The sequence below is a fragment of the Eurypyga helias genome, unplaced genomic scaffold (assembly GCF_000690775.1).
Source record: "Eurypyga helias isolate BGI_N326 unplaced genomic scaffold, ASM69077v1 scaffold46308, whole genome shotgun sequence".
Lineage (NCBI taxonomy): Eukaryota > Metazoa > Chordata > Aves > Eurypygiformes > Eurypygidae > Eurypyga > Eurypyga helias.
The window spans coordinates 15,776-30,571 of NW_010267162.1; the positions used below are offsets into that span (position 1 = coordinate 15,776).

A 14,796-nucleotide genomic window follows, 5' to 3' on the forward strand; every position below is an offset into this window, starting at 1 on the left:
TGTGCCGTGACCAGGCTTCCAAGGCATTGCTGCGCTACAGAGTCGTTAAGAAATAGCATGTCTTAAATTATGCTTGAGATGAGAACTGATCTTTGATTCGGACACGTGGAATAGACTTCAAATCTCTTAATTTGAAAAGCTGCAGAGGTAGAATAATGCACAGCTTAGAGATACCTAAAGGAATCGACAGTCGGTTTTAAACAGCTAGATGCTCAATTGTGTGTTTCATTAAAGTAGTTGCCCAGCTGTTTCTCACAGCACGGGGAGAAGGCTGCACAGAGTAGGGCGAGTCCGAGCAGCATGTGATTGTGCCCAGACTAAGAACATCATGAACAACACTCCAAAATATCAGTGTTCTGAATTTTCATTTTTATTAAAAATAGCATTTCTGAGTAAAGCTGCTAAACCACTCAGCAAAACTAAAATGTATTCCAGAATTTCTGAAGTTACAAACTACTTCATTTGTTTAGAACTTTTATAGACTGAAACTGAGTTGTAGTCAAAATACTGTCAAATTATCTTCCCTTTAGTACTGCACATACCTCTTGTATATGTGAGTCACTGTAAAATGTAGTTTTACATTTTATAACATTTTATATATTTTAATATTTAAGTATAATTATGTCACAATTCTAAAGCTGTATTATATTTAGCAATATTATGTTATTTCTATTGGAAATACTAGAGAAAGCATTTTATTATTTTATTTATACTTTAAAATAATGCTTAAAAATAGTTTTTCATTTTGAAATCTGTTTTGTCAACAGCATCAGTGGGCAGGGCCCTAATTAGAAAGAAGTCTATACTAGCACTCAGGGTTCTTTGTGAAATGAACACGTGGATCAGTTCAGCAATACCTCCTATGTTCTGAAACTTGTAAATATTAGAAGTAACTGGTCGCTATGTTAGTACATGTAACCAGTCACATATGGGCAGTCTCGCAGCGGGTACATTGTGTGGTGTGCTCTGCCTGTTATTCAAGATCGGCACCTTTGGAATCAGCCTGAGTTTCAGGTTGTAGAGAAAAGCAGTTTTACATACACCCAATGTATTCATTGTATACATTCATGCATGTTTTTCAAATACCCGATTGTAGCATCACGCTGATGTAAATAAGTTTCAGCTTTCACATGTAAGGACCTTAGTCCTGCATGTTTTGCAGCTAATGCTTCTGAAATGTTTTTTTCTTGCAAAATTTAGCCATCATATTTTAGTGTAGGCTGAACTGAGAACAGCATATATTCTACTTATCATTTGCATATAATTTGTACCTGCAAAATTTGGATTCTGCAGATATGCTCCTGTACATTTTCTTTGAATTAATGGAATGGATCGACATTTGCTATGGAATCTGGTTAATGTGTCCACAGTTATAAGGAAGTGTAGCAATAAAGATTAGACAGTGATCCCAGTTAACTACGGATGCTCATTTTTGGGGTAAGAAGCAAGGAAAGATTCTCTTGACGTTCTTGTGTAATTTCCAGTTGATGAATCCTAACACCTTTGGCAAGCCTCAGTTAGAAAGCAAATGCACCAACACCCCACAGCTAAGATATAAAAGCCATTTATTCAAAAAAATGTGGTGGTGTCAAATCACATACACAAGCCAATATTGAGCTACAAACACGGACCAAACAGTTCTATAAACAGAAAGTGGAGTGTTCATATACCGTAGTACCTGAAAAAGACCGTTAATAAAAAGGAGTCCATAGGTATTTCATTTCACTTTTTCTATATGGCTCCTTGCTGAACGTCTTTGCCTAAGTTAGTGTACAGTGAGCCAGAGGTAGAGTCCCAAGTAAAGCATCTAATGCCTCAGGGCTCCATTAAAAACCTTTATTCTTCTAAACAAAAGGAAAGCCTAGCCTATAGTTTTCTGTATGACACTGAAGTAAAGCCTCTGCTTGAGCAGTATGGCTTTCTCAAGCACATTTGGCATTAACCTAGATTGAGACCGTGCTTTTGTTGAACCGCCTCAGTTCTCCTCCCCTTCAGACTCCGACTCTAGGAGAGAAGAAAGTAAAACACTTCATGTAGGTTGCACAAGGGCAGCAATGTGACAAGTTCTATAAAAATAACAGGATAGCCTTCCAAAATGCAGATGAAAATTTTCAGCGCACCTAGTACTCCCTAGGAAAGGGTGGCACGTGCACAGAGTAAGCCAGGAGCGCGCAGCTCCAGAAGACGAAGATCATCTCCGCTGCCCTCTGCTGTGGAGCTCTTTGTTTGCAGATCTGGCACCAGAATTTTTACCAGATCACCATGAGTTATTCTGGTCCTCGTGCATCCGGGCGATGCGTATCCAAGCTGAGTTTCATAAAGGATCAGCACTGTTTGCTCACCCTTCTAATCCCTCAGCAGGCTGTTCTGCTGCCATCCAGGAAGCACCCTTTGAGCTATTTGCTCTGCAAATACCAGTCATCATCACCATATGCCTTTCTAGAAGGGTGTACCTGGTGTTACCCTACAGCAGGTATGAAATCTGTACTAGCAAAGTTCTTCATGATTTGTATAGCATAAAAGTAATTTAGAAGTAGAAGCAATTTAGAAGTAGGAACACACACAGTGTTTCTGTCACCTAAAACTACTTTGCATCATACTGTATTCCTGTCTGCGTTCCCCTGACAGGATGGGGCTTGCTGCCAACAACTAGGACACACTGGATCAGATTTTGCAGAGCAAACGTGGTCTGCATGTCCTCACGGCAATGTTTTGTACAGGACTTTATAATTAAGGACATCTGGCAGAGGGGGCATGCAGGAAAGGGTAAAAATAAAGAGCAGCAGAAAGGCATACAAGCAGAAGATCAAAAGGGGAAAAAATGCTTCATTAGAGCAGGGGAAAAAACTTAATTAGACCAAGATTGCTAGTCTAAAGTCTCAAGTGTGAAAGAAGCCACCATTTTTATACTGCTGCCTGCACATGTGAAGTGCTGCAAAGTCTTACCAGCTCCTTGGCATTACTAAACATTCCCTCCAAGATTCTAAAAATCAGACATTAAATGGATACAAATGAAAACTAAAAATTATATCCCTATCTAGTACATATGGGTTAATCTTTCCAACTGATTTGGAACTCCTTTTCAAGGCAAAAAAAAAAAAAAACACCTTATTCAGTGCAAACCAAAGTATTTTTCCTGTGCAGTTAGGGACTAAAAGCAGTTCCCCTCCCCAGGAGCTGTTTTAAAGCAGTGACTAGAGCCCCCATCTCTCGGCCTGGCCACTCAGCTGAAAGCAGTTTCAACTGCAGTGGCACAGGTGGGTTTATGCTGTGTTCACATCACCTGTGCCGACGACAGGAGCTGATGGCAGCGACGCAGAAAACCGTTAGGGTGCCCATGCTGACTCCAAGGTCCATCTCGCTGTCATCAGCACAGCATTCCTCCCGCCAAAAGCTTAAAGAATTTATCTACGGACAAGTGGTACCTGCTGACTTGGGGACTTCACAAGGACACCACGAACATTAAAAAGCAGCAAGCGTTTGCCGTTAGGCTCAGGCACAACTGGCAACAATTTGGTGCTGTCACACCTCCTGTTTTCTAAGTCTGTATACTTCATGCGGTTAAAATCTGGACAAATAGATCTGATTTGCCAAAAGACTACCATACTTCCTCAAATGAATCATTACCTTCTTCAGCATTTTGCAGCCACTCCACAAATTTCTTCATCTGGTCAAGGAAAACACTTTTGCCTTTAGCAACGTGCGCTTCTTTATACCACTTGAGGATAGCTTCTTCACTCAGAACATCAGCTGAAATACAGACCAGTGTTTGTAAAAATTCAATGTATTTTTAGAGGTTAGAAGATTTTAAACATAAGGGAAGATTTTTTTAAAGGAAGCGTAAAGTAAGTTAATAAAGTCACAGTGAAACAAGCTTTGCGTGAACTCTATTGGGCTACAGCTACAGAATATCTGATGCATGTGATGGATTCCAGATGCAGCAAAATATGTAACATATTAGGCTTAAAGTACCAAACATGGTGCTTCTGTAGCGTTCTCTGTTCATCTGCTTGAAATACACCACATGAAATTGTTGGATGAAAAAACCAAAATCCCCCTGCACACCTTAGAAGTTTGCACGCTAACACCATACTCTTTCTTGCTCTTGGATCACAGCACCGTGTGCGGTTCTAGAAATCTGCAGTGACAGACACTGCCCCAGCGAGCAGTGAAAAGACAGCCAGTAGGGATTTTTTGCAATCAGTTTTCCCTAAAGGTTTTATATTGTTTTTAGCTAGTAAGTTTTAAGGCTGCTATTCAGACCACCCATTTTCAGGGACCAGCCCAGATGGACAGCACAGCTGACATTTTTCTGTCAAGCATCAAAAGAAAACCAGCTTTCAGGGAGGGAATGTGAAGCTGAATGAGATTCAGAATAAAGAAATCCTAACAAACTGCAAGGACACTTACTGCTTCCAAAGGCTGCAAATTTAGGTCTAGCCAACAGACCTCTAGCCCCAGGAACAAAGCTCCTGTGATCCAGCCAAGCCAAATATCTCTGTAATTGATGGCTGTGGAGGCAAAATCTGGGATCCACAATGGCATTTTGGCAGTTATGTAATGCAAGAGCAAGAACAACGACCAAAAAAAAAAAAAAAAATCAAATGACTAAAGATAGCTTTCTACATCTCATTAAAATGTCCATTCTTTTTGGTTTTGAACAAACTACCCTCCCTTGCTCTGCCAAATCAACACACTGTTGTGAAGTTCTTCACTGCTCCCTTGAGCTCCTCGGCACCGTCCCACCCACTGGGTATTCATCTGCTAAAGTGCCGACCCTGACCGTCACCTTCTGCTTCAGCCTGAAGGTTACAGCAGATGTGGCAGGGAAGGGAAGAAAGAAAACCGAAATAAATGACACCAAAACCCCAAAGCATCTGATCAAATGAGACAGAGTAGACACATTTCACGTATGCTGTTGAATAATGAAGAGATGGAAGCAACCAGGGATACACGTGAACTTAATCAAAACTATCCCAGGACATCCAACAGTAACTGAATATGAAGTCTCCCTGAAAATTTGGCATTTAGTGCGTGCATGTGACTGCAAGTTACCTTGTCTCTCAGACACCCTTCCAAAATAAAACCTCTTCTGCAGTTTGCTGCAGCCGACCATGAGCTGCCAACACGGGGAACACAGGACTGTGCTGGCTCTGGGCCTTTTCCAGTACATAGAAAGCTGTGCTTAGTGCTCCAGACAAGTGGCACATAAAGCTGCATCTTCCCTAAATCACATCTCACCACAATGAGCTTTTTCTCCAATGCAACAGAAACACTGGAGCTAAGAAAGAGGTTTCAAACATGTTGCATTAAGTACTTGCCGGTAGTCTCCAGCAGCAGCTCGAAGGCATTACAGCATTTAACAGATCAGGGTTTTCATTTAGCAAACCTGAAGATTTTTTCAGGATTTAGCAAACCTGAAGATATTTCACATGGGCTCTCATGAAAGTGCCGTTTAATCCCAGCATGTAAAAAAAAAAAAGCTGACGCTTGCCATTGAGTCCTCAAGTCCACACAACCCTATCTGCAGAATTACTCAGGATGTGACACGTATTGTGAACCTTAGGGACAGGCAAAGAAAGTCAGGAGCTATTTCAGAAAAGGAGTAGAGCAACCCCCTCCCCTCCCAGGGCTTAAGCTAGCTCTTGGGCACCGTGGGCATTGAAAAACCACGAAGCTCCTGCATGGAAGCAGCAGGAGAAGCCCAGTGCTGCATTACAGCCCGCATCACGATACTGCACAAGGAAGCGCCTCCGGGTAGGCACACACCTCAGCCCAAGAATAATAGGATTGAAGTTTATTTTTGTGATTTGCAGACCATAAGCTGCATGGGTTTGTTGCCAAAGAGGAAGGGGGAACTTCTCCCTCCCTCCCTCCCCAAAACCGCCAACCTGACAATAGCAGCATGCTATCTCACTGTGAGCTTTGAAGATTAAACCATTCTCCCAAGTCAGGTGAATGAAAAAATTTGCCTGTATGTAACTCCATGGCAATAAGCCGCCTACGCTTACAGAGAAGAACAAATTGCATTCAGCTGTGAAAAGGACAACTGCAACTCTCATTTCTGAGCAATATTAGCTGTAATTTTTCTATGATTCTAATACATCTATTCCTCCAGTGCTCATGAGAGATGATATTGTCCTGTCAGCACAGAGATGCTCAATTAAACAATCATACAGGACACAGTGTAGTTAATCATACCTCGAGGATGCTTTGAAGCAATGGGAACACTGGGGGGGGGACGGGAAGAGGAAGGGAATGATTCATCTTACAGATATTTATAGTTATTCCTCATTAAAGTTGATTATAGATATATTTTAATGGCTGAAGCTGAACACTGTTGTTTGTGGGCGTTTGCACATCACTCTTACTGCAGTCCCAGGTGATGTCAGCCCAAGAGAGCTGGTTTTCCTGCAGGTGCAGCCACCCGAACCACCCACGGCCAGAGCCTCCAGGGACATCCCTCATCAAAGGGAGAAGCTGCAGAGAAACTGGAGAGCCCAGTATCTTTACTGCAGGGTTAACTAGAAAGTTACTTGAAGTTCAGGTCACAGCTTTGTACTAAATCACCCAGTTAAAATGAATTTCTGCTTTCAACTCAGGCTGCACAGCCATCGGCAGTCAAGGGAAAAGCACACCCTGTCAGCTGCCAACAGAGTCAATCAATCTGCAAAACTCAACCCTATTGCAGCTAACTCAGTTGGAGGACAGAGCCTTAAGGCAAGGGCTCTTTCAATGCAGGGAATGTCACCCGCAGTACACTTACAGCCTTCTCCAACCCCCCAGAAAATTTTGCATCCAGTACCAAAAGAAAGTACTTGAACAATGAAGATATTTAAAGATAATTGTGTTCCATCAAAAAACAAAACCCATGTATTGAGTGGAACTTGAAGATTCAGTTCTTGTAAGCAGAGGCTCTCTGTGGCGTTTGAGGAGACAGCCTGCATCTTTTGGTGGCCAGATCCCCACGCTGCGGAGGAATATCTCTGAGGCCTAATTATGCTGCTACAAACCCGAGTACTACTTCACATGCACTTGCGTTTTCTTCCCTCCTCCCCTGTGTTTTGTAGACGTTGTCTGGAATTCTGATGTGTAAGTGCCTGCTATGGGTGCCTGCTGTTCAAAGGGTGAATAGCCATCCTCGCGAAAGGAACGGTTATTAATTTCAATAGTGTCAAGACTTCACATTGGAAATTTTCAGGTTGGACGCAAACTAAAAGAAAGGAGATTCTGCAAGTGAATACAACATATAGCGTGTAATCCAATGCTTATTTTACCCATGATTAAGAGACACACTGCAACACGGAATGGACTGAAAAACAACATACAACTTACAGCAGAAGAATAACCAGCAAGGAGGCTGGCAAAATTCGTATCATAGAATCACAGAATAGTTTGGGTTGGAAGGGACCTTAAAGATCAGCCAGTTCCAACCCAATTCTATCATTCTGTGATTCCCATTATGTTTAGGTATTTCCATGTAATTCCTAGCAAAGTAATCCAAGGGCCTTTTTATGATGGATACATAGGAAGGATTTAAATGCAAGATGTTGGACACGCTGATAAGAGCAGTCATACAACTAAATTTGTCAAAGCATGGGTGGCATCTGGTGCCTGTCATCAGTGATGGCTATCTGTTTGCCCAGGAAGCACTCCCTCGGGATGAGTAACAAGCAAATAAAGTGTCCGCATTCACACTGGTAGATAGCTGAATTTCTCTGTCTCTCCCCAGTTATTTCAGATGCCTGTATTTGTCACTAGAAGAAGTTCATAAGGTACACTGCAATCTCTCCAGATCCTGTGCAGGTTACACTTGAAGCACAACAGAAAGAGGGACATGGACATCTGCTGTTCCCTCACCACAGACACAGCCAGTAATAGATTTTGGGGACTGTTTTCCTTTTGACTCTTAGGAAACAAAAGTTGCTGTCACCAGCAACTTAACTACAAAAAAGCGTAGACTTGATGGCTTGTTTCTAGTGGGTAGGTATGAGCTGAGCAGAAGGAGGAGGAGAGATCCCCATCCCTGGCCGTCGTCAAGGCCAGGCTGGATGTGGCTTTGAGCAACCTGGTCTAGTGGAAGGTGTCCCTGCCCATGGCAGGGGGGTTGGAACTAGATGGTCTTTAAGGTCCCTTCCAACCCAAACCACTCTGTGATTCTATGATGCACCAGCACTGAAACAAAGCAGAGGCAGGCAGCAGGCAGTACTCGGTCTGCACTTTAGACTGGTATCTTCCCCCCAGCTCTGGCCTAGCCAAAGCCATGCATACTTAGAGCATAATAACATCACATGGGAGAAACAGGAATGGGACAACTAGTGCTCCCTGAATCTTCCCTGGTTAACGCAATAGCGTGTCCTCACCTAATGACACTGTTTGACTCCAAAGCTGCTTTAAATAGATGGAGCTGATGACTTCCTTACCGTGTCCAGTGCTCTGAAGGGCCCTATGGCTCGTGGCCACCGAGTCAAGCGGGCAGTTGCTAGTAGGCAGCAGAAAGTCTGCCAAATGGGACAGATCCAGCTTCGGCCAAAACGGGGCCAGGAAAGGCTGGCAGCTGTGCTGCCGCATGACTGCATCAGATGGCAGAGGCAGGTGCTCCACACGCCTACCAGAGATATTCCAGGCAGGAATATGGGCATGACAAGTATTGCACATGCTGGACACACTGAGCTTATGGCTTCCACTGACAGGCCCTACGGTGGCTCCAAACACTCTTCTCAACATCATGTGAATCCTAAACAACGTTGTGGCACCTGTCTTCGCACCCTTCCTAACAGGGCTGCCCGAGCACATCTCCAGGTCAGAACAAGAGCAAGCAGGGTGAGCAGAGTAGATGGGCACTGGGTTTTGGGAGAGTGTTAAGTTTAATGTACAATTTTGTGACTTTTTTTTTTTTAAATCTTATTTAAATACTTCGGAATGTCAGGGTTGCTCTTGCAGGCTAATGCAGCAATGAATTTACAAAAATTTTGAAGGGAGTCCCACACAAAACCATTTCTGGTTTAACCACCACTTATGGTCTGAGTGCACAGGAGCTGTGGCACCCATTCACCATGTCCAAAGTGAATGTTCTGTTTCAAAGAACACCGAATAACCTGCCTGCTGCAGGCTGCAGCTTCAAGTCTGTCCCCAGTCATTAACAGTCTTTACAAGTTGTAGAACCTGAAGGCAGAGGGACACGGTGTATCACTGGGGCCATGCTATATTGACACAAGGGTGGAGATAAATCATCCGATTCACTTACTTCTGCCTTCTGAAGGCGTGAAATTATTTTAACAGTCTGAACTTGTTTGCCTTGAACATGTACCTGACACAACAGGGTGAACAAAGATCAATACTGGGTTTCTACTCCTGCTGATTTTTCCCCTTCAACTATCTATAGCAAGAATGTCAGAACAGTGTTTGGCACCCACCCATCGCACATAGTGCAAGGCCATTAGTTTCTACGGCAACCGGATCAGAATAAACTTGTGAAGAAATCAATTCACAATAAAAATTAAATCCCTAACTATTGGCACCTACAAGAAACTGGCAGGGAAGGATCAGGAAAGCTCCTTCTGGCAGGGATGGAGTAGCAGACAAAACAATAAAACAACCCTGAAAAATCCTCCCCTCAAGAGGGTTTGCACATTCAAGGTTTCTTAAACCCAAGATCTAATCTACTTTTTAAGCCTGCCAGGAATTTACAGAAATGACTTCCTAGAACTGGTGTTATAAAAGGACTAAACTGCACTTGAACAGACTGTGGATGGTGCTTGGTTCCTGCTCATGATTCTTGACTACAGGGTAAGTGCAACAGAGAGAGGGTGGCTTGTTTCAGCTTTTCCTGCTGCCACAGGCTCCTTAGAACAATCCATGCATAAGGCATTTCGGAGTTCAGCTCCAACACAACCTTCTCACATGTAATACGCAGAGAACGTCCGTTACACCGCAGGCGAGTGGTTGGCACAGAGAATCCATCCATAGTGTACAACAGTGGATATGGACTTTTACCTTTATAGAAGAGTACCACTATCTTCTGAAAGGCTTTCATGAAGTGGATGTTGTCATAACAGTACTCCTGCACCTTCTGGAGAAGAATCAACTCTGACTGGCCTTGAGTGCTGAACACAGCAAGCAGGGGGGCATATTGCTGAAAGGAAGAGAGGATAAAAACCATAATGCATGTCAGTATACTAAAAATAAATGAATAAATTTTTAAATATATGTCATCCTTGTAAATCTGTTTCACTGAAATAATAATTTACTTGCCAGTTGCATTTACTTAAACACATACAGCACATCTACATAATTATTCATGAGCTTTTGTAAGATGTGCTGCATGCTGTGAGCTAAAATTCAGTACCACTTTTTAGATACTGAATTTTGTAAAATCAATTTGTGAAGCTCACATCTTGGAGTACTGCTGTTTGTACACTTCACAAGACAGCATGCTGCTAATTTGAGAATGATGGTTTATTGATGTTCAGAGAGTAAGACGTCCAAGGATGAAGTGCATGAAAATACAAATACCTAGTTTCACAGGGGTTTCAGAAGTTCCAGGAAACTGGATTAAATTAAATTTGTCCAGGTTAACTGGGATCAAGTATCATTATTTTATTTTGTCATTATCACCATCAGAGTATCATGACAACCTCTGGTTTGGAAAATGATGTTTTCAAAGCACAGCATTAACTGTTCATGTTGTTCTGACAAGACAGCGTTACATTTTGTTGTCTTTTCCTGGAGTTGATTAATATAATAAAAGATTAAGCAAAACCTTTTTTTGTTACGCAATTTTTCCTCTTTTATTTCAGATTTTAAAATCGAAAATTACATTAAAGGACCGTATCCTGTTCACTCTTAAAAAACCACAGTGTTTATATCCATCTCTCTCCAGTTTCCTTTCCTCTTATCCTGTGACAAGTCCAGCTAAAACAGTAATCTTAAATTTAAGGCAATATTAAAAGCATTTTTCCGAGCTGAAAGGAAGACAAATTACCCTTGATCTTCAGAGCCCCCAGCCAAATATATGTTAAGGTTACTATTTAATTTGTTCTTGCACTGCTAAGTTCAGCCTTTCTTCCTCGTTTTCAGTAACACTGTCAGTTTGGCATTTTTCAGCTGGATTGGCAAAGGCTGGATAAAACATAGTTCTGGTCTGTGCGACCAGGGCTGCCGCTGGACACAGTCAGGTATGAAACTGCCCATCACCAGCAGCACTGATGAACACGATCAAAAACACATATGCTTCAGGACTTCTTTACAAGGGGCTAAATCCTGACCGTTTTACTCAGCATGATCCATGGAAAAAAAACTATTAAAATGCATGAAAATCAACTAAAATTTCTGGTCCAGAATGTCTTTTGCAGAATAATTATCAGCTATTAATTTAAACAAAGAGAGAGCAAGAAGTCCTACCACAACTGTAACAAGAGCAGGCAGGCAGGCAGGCAGTATTAATACTTTGGGAAGAAACTCCCTTACAAAGTAACTATGAGAAATGACTAGATGTAGAGGTAACACCAGAGGTTGAGATTTTCCACTTCTGGCAGGTCTAACCACATCTTCAGAAACATGAAGTATTTTGGTAAAAACACTGCAAAGCTTGTGCAGGCATTGGGTGGCAAGACTCCCTCTTTTTCCCCTGTAGGCCCTTGAAGCATCCAGTTGGTATCCAGCCAAGTCGCAGGGAGGCAGGGCAATGCAGTTTGTTTATTTAACAGCATCAGCAGAACCCCCCTCCACAGGTTTGTGAAGTGCTGCAGACTGTAAGCATTACGTAATTTAAAATACAAATCCTACCTTTTCATTTTGCCACATCTGACTGACCCCCTTTGCTTTCCTCTCTCACTCCTCAACTGGTACAGACTTAGAAGTTTCACAAGTATCTAACTGACTAAGCAACCATAAAATTAGCTTCCTCTCCTTGCTGGCTGAGCTAAGTGGAACTATTTTCCATTAGCCTCAGGTTAGGTAGCAGCAGGTCAGCAGCTGCACCGTCATGAAGCTCACACCACAGCCTTGCCTGCAGTGCAAATTGTCTGAAGGATTCTTGACAGCCCCAGGGAATGTCTCTTTTCTGCACTGGACGTGGCCTAGGAGGTAAGCCGCAGTGTCACAGTGAGGTTATTGGGATGATGAGGAGCTTATCCTGTCAGATTCAGGGTTTAACAGCTTGCTCCACCTCCTCCTGAGTTCAGCTCCTGCCAGTCCTGCCATGGTTGCCCACCACCTCCATTAGGAAGCCAACCACCCAGTACAGCTTGTGAAGAACTGTACATCAGGCAAATGTCCCGTGCTTTGATACGTCTTTGATAGAGCAGTCTCTTGAACACAGCTTACTAAAAGAAACCTAATAAATTCAAGAGGCTGGTACCCAGATGTCAAAGCTCTGGGAACTGTGCTTTGTGAAAGTTATCTGCCAGGTGCAGGAATAAATCCCACCACCCACACACATTCCGACTCACAGGGCGAAACAACCCCACGTCTGTTTCAGGGCACGGCAACACAGGAGGGCACAGGAACCAGGCTCCGTGTCATGCTAACAGCGTTAACCTGATTTCTGGAGTTGACTCAGCTGAGATCCCAAAGAGAAGTGTCCAAGATCTGTCCCTACCTATCCATAGAGGAAGGATGTGAAACAAATGCTGCTCATTTTTGAACACTGAAATGGAAAGAAGCAGCTAGCAAAGTCTAAATTTCTATTTCTACTGCTTCTGTTAAAATCTTACCTGTACGTGCAAATAGTATATACCCCATAAATATTTGTCCTCTGTTTTTAGACAGTGGATGTAGCTAGAGATGCCCATCTTACGTAGGCAAGATGCTTTACCTAATTTAGTGGGGTTACATCCATAGCTGATGGCTTGAGTCAGTGAGATTCACAGGACTAAGCATCCAGTCAAAAATATTTATACAAAGCCAGGTATGTTTTTTTCCCAATGTTCAAATCTTCCAAAAAGTGTTTGTTAGTTTGCCCTGCAGTACTAGATAATAAATCTCAATGGATACTCTGTTACAACTCAAAGAGATATGATTAATTTTTACATCAAAAGAACAAGCAAAACAATGTCTCTTCTCCTTCTGGAAACTATCTCCTCTTTCCACTGCTATTTGGATCACTTGAGATGACTTCAAGGCATTCAATTTTACCATCAAAGACTACACAAGATCCCAAGCAACTGCATTTCTAGGATGACTGATGTTGCTCTTGGGAAACCAAATTCAGATGAAAGGACAGCAGTAGTAGGAGCTAAACCAACATGGGAACTCTGAGTATGGAGAGGCATCCAATATGAAGAAAGGAATTCAGGTCAAGCTTAAGATCTGTTTTACCATGAAGAATGAAGTACAGATTGCTTCTGTCCTAGGGCAAATCTCTGCAGCCCTGGCTATGAGGGAGTATGCTCTTGCTCTTGGTTTACTGGCCTAGGAGGACTAATTCTGCTGAAAAGCCTCTCTGTCTCTGTTCTCAGTTTAAGTGTCTTGCACTGCACAGTTCCTTCAGACTTAGATGAGGAATACCAACCATGGCAATGACTCCGACACCTCTGCATTGTTTTAAGGTTTTGGGGTTTTTCCCCACTCCAAGGTCATAAGTTTTTGTACCAACATGCAACTGTGATGCTGCGATCTGTCATCACTCAGCCTGTCTTTCTATGCATTCAGTACTCTTATCCACAAGAACAGCACCTGGATCAGAGGGCAACCACAAGCTAGCTCCTGGCTTATTAGTTCACACATTACTGAGCATCCAGCTCCCACAACATCAACAACAACCATTTCACAGATTCTGAGCTCAGTAGTCCTGCCTGGACCTAAGCAGCTCCGTGCAGAGCCAGCACAGGTACCACCTCGCCATGCTCCCAACGCTTCTTTGCTTCTGGCAAAGACATTGCAAAGGCAGTTCCTGCAGGCCTTCTGTCAGGTCTGAGCAGAGCTGAGCCTCAGCATCTGCTTAGTGTTGTCCCCAAGGCAAGAAGCCTCTCAGGATCTGGCGCGTTGAGAAAGCGCAACGCAGAGGTACTCAAGGCTGTGACCAGCCCAGTTTGCCCTGGTTCTCTGCACTGCATGCCGCGGCAGTCAATATTCTGAATTACCTCAGTTTTGCATTAATTTGACTCAAGTTGAACATACAGAAGACACTCCAATGCTTGGTGTGCTTAGTGTCAGCCCACAAGACTCAATCTCCTGGATTTAAACAGGTAATAACTTGACAGCTGTACAATGAATTCTGTTAATTCACCACAGCCCTTTCCCTCTTCACCCACACACGCACCTTTAGATGTTTGAGGGCTTGCTCTGCAACCAGCTCTTCCTTCTTGTTCCATTCCACAGCATTCATGACACAGGTCCACAGGAGACCAATCACCGCTGGCTCTGGCAGCTCGTTTCTTTTCATTTCCTCCTTTACATAAAGCACTACCTGGAGCAGGAAATAAACTGCTGTCTTAAGCAACACTTCCGATCAACCAGAAATAATGCTGACTTACCAAATACTTGCAGTCATTTACAAATAACACCACTGTTAACAGAAACTAAATTAGAACAAAATAATAAATTTAAGCATGTTTTAGTTTAGGAACATCATGATTACTTGACTACAAGTTTTGTCCCTCCACTCCAACCTAACAGGTAATGCAGTTAAATGAAATACATTCGTATCAAGGAGAATTGAACAAAACCAAAACAAATCAACAGAGTCAGCTGCACTTGGAAATCCAGAGGATGTTTTGTTGCTCTAGTCTTAAGCACAGAGTGAACTGATTAATATATCAAAATAATATAGGCTTGGGGATGAATGGCTGGAAA

The 14,796-nt window shown here is 42.7% G+C and overlaps 1 protein-coding gene across 2 annotated transcripts; it reads right to left on the minus strand.

Moving 5' to 3' along the window:
* Positions 1 to 1,548: 1,548 nt before the first annotated feature.
* Positions 1,549 to 14,406, minus strand: LOC104513835 (basic leucine zipper and W2 domain-containing protein 2-like). 2 transcript variants are annotated; one of them, XM_010157316.1, is made up of 4 exons: positions 14,264 to 14,406; positions 9,997 to 10,135; positions 3,628 to 3,750; positions 1,549 to 2,004 (listed from the first exon to the last, which is right to left on the minus strand). In XM_010157316.1, the coding sequence occupies exons 1-4, from the start codon at positions 14,384 to 14,386 to the stop codon at positions 1,976 to 1,978; spliced, it is 414 nt and encodes a 137-aa protein (XP_010155618.1). In that variant the 5' UTR covers positions 14,387 to 14,406; the 3' UTR covers positions 1,549 to 1,975. The 2 variants fall into 2 exon arrangements, with proteins under 2 accessions (XP_010155618.1, XP_010155617.1); XM_010157315.1 differs by having other exon boundaries at positions 1,552 to 1,996; positions 3,608 to 3,750.
* Positions 14,407 to 14,796: the final 390 nt, after the last annotated feature.

Coding starts and splice junctions, on each gene's coding strand:
- LOC104513835 (XM_010157315.1), bottom strand. CDS start 14,386: ATGAAAAGAAACGAGCTGCCAGAGCCAGCGGTGATTGGTCTCCTGTGG. Junction 3,751..9,996: donor AGTGGTACTCTTCTATAAAG/GTAAAAGTCCAT, acceptor TCTGTATTTCAG/CTGATGTTCTGAGTGAAGAA. Junction 1,997..3,607: donor GTAATGATTCATTTGAGGAA/GTATGGTAGTCT, acceptor CTAGAGTCGGAG/TCTGAAGGGGAGGAGAACTG.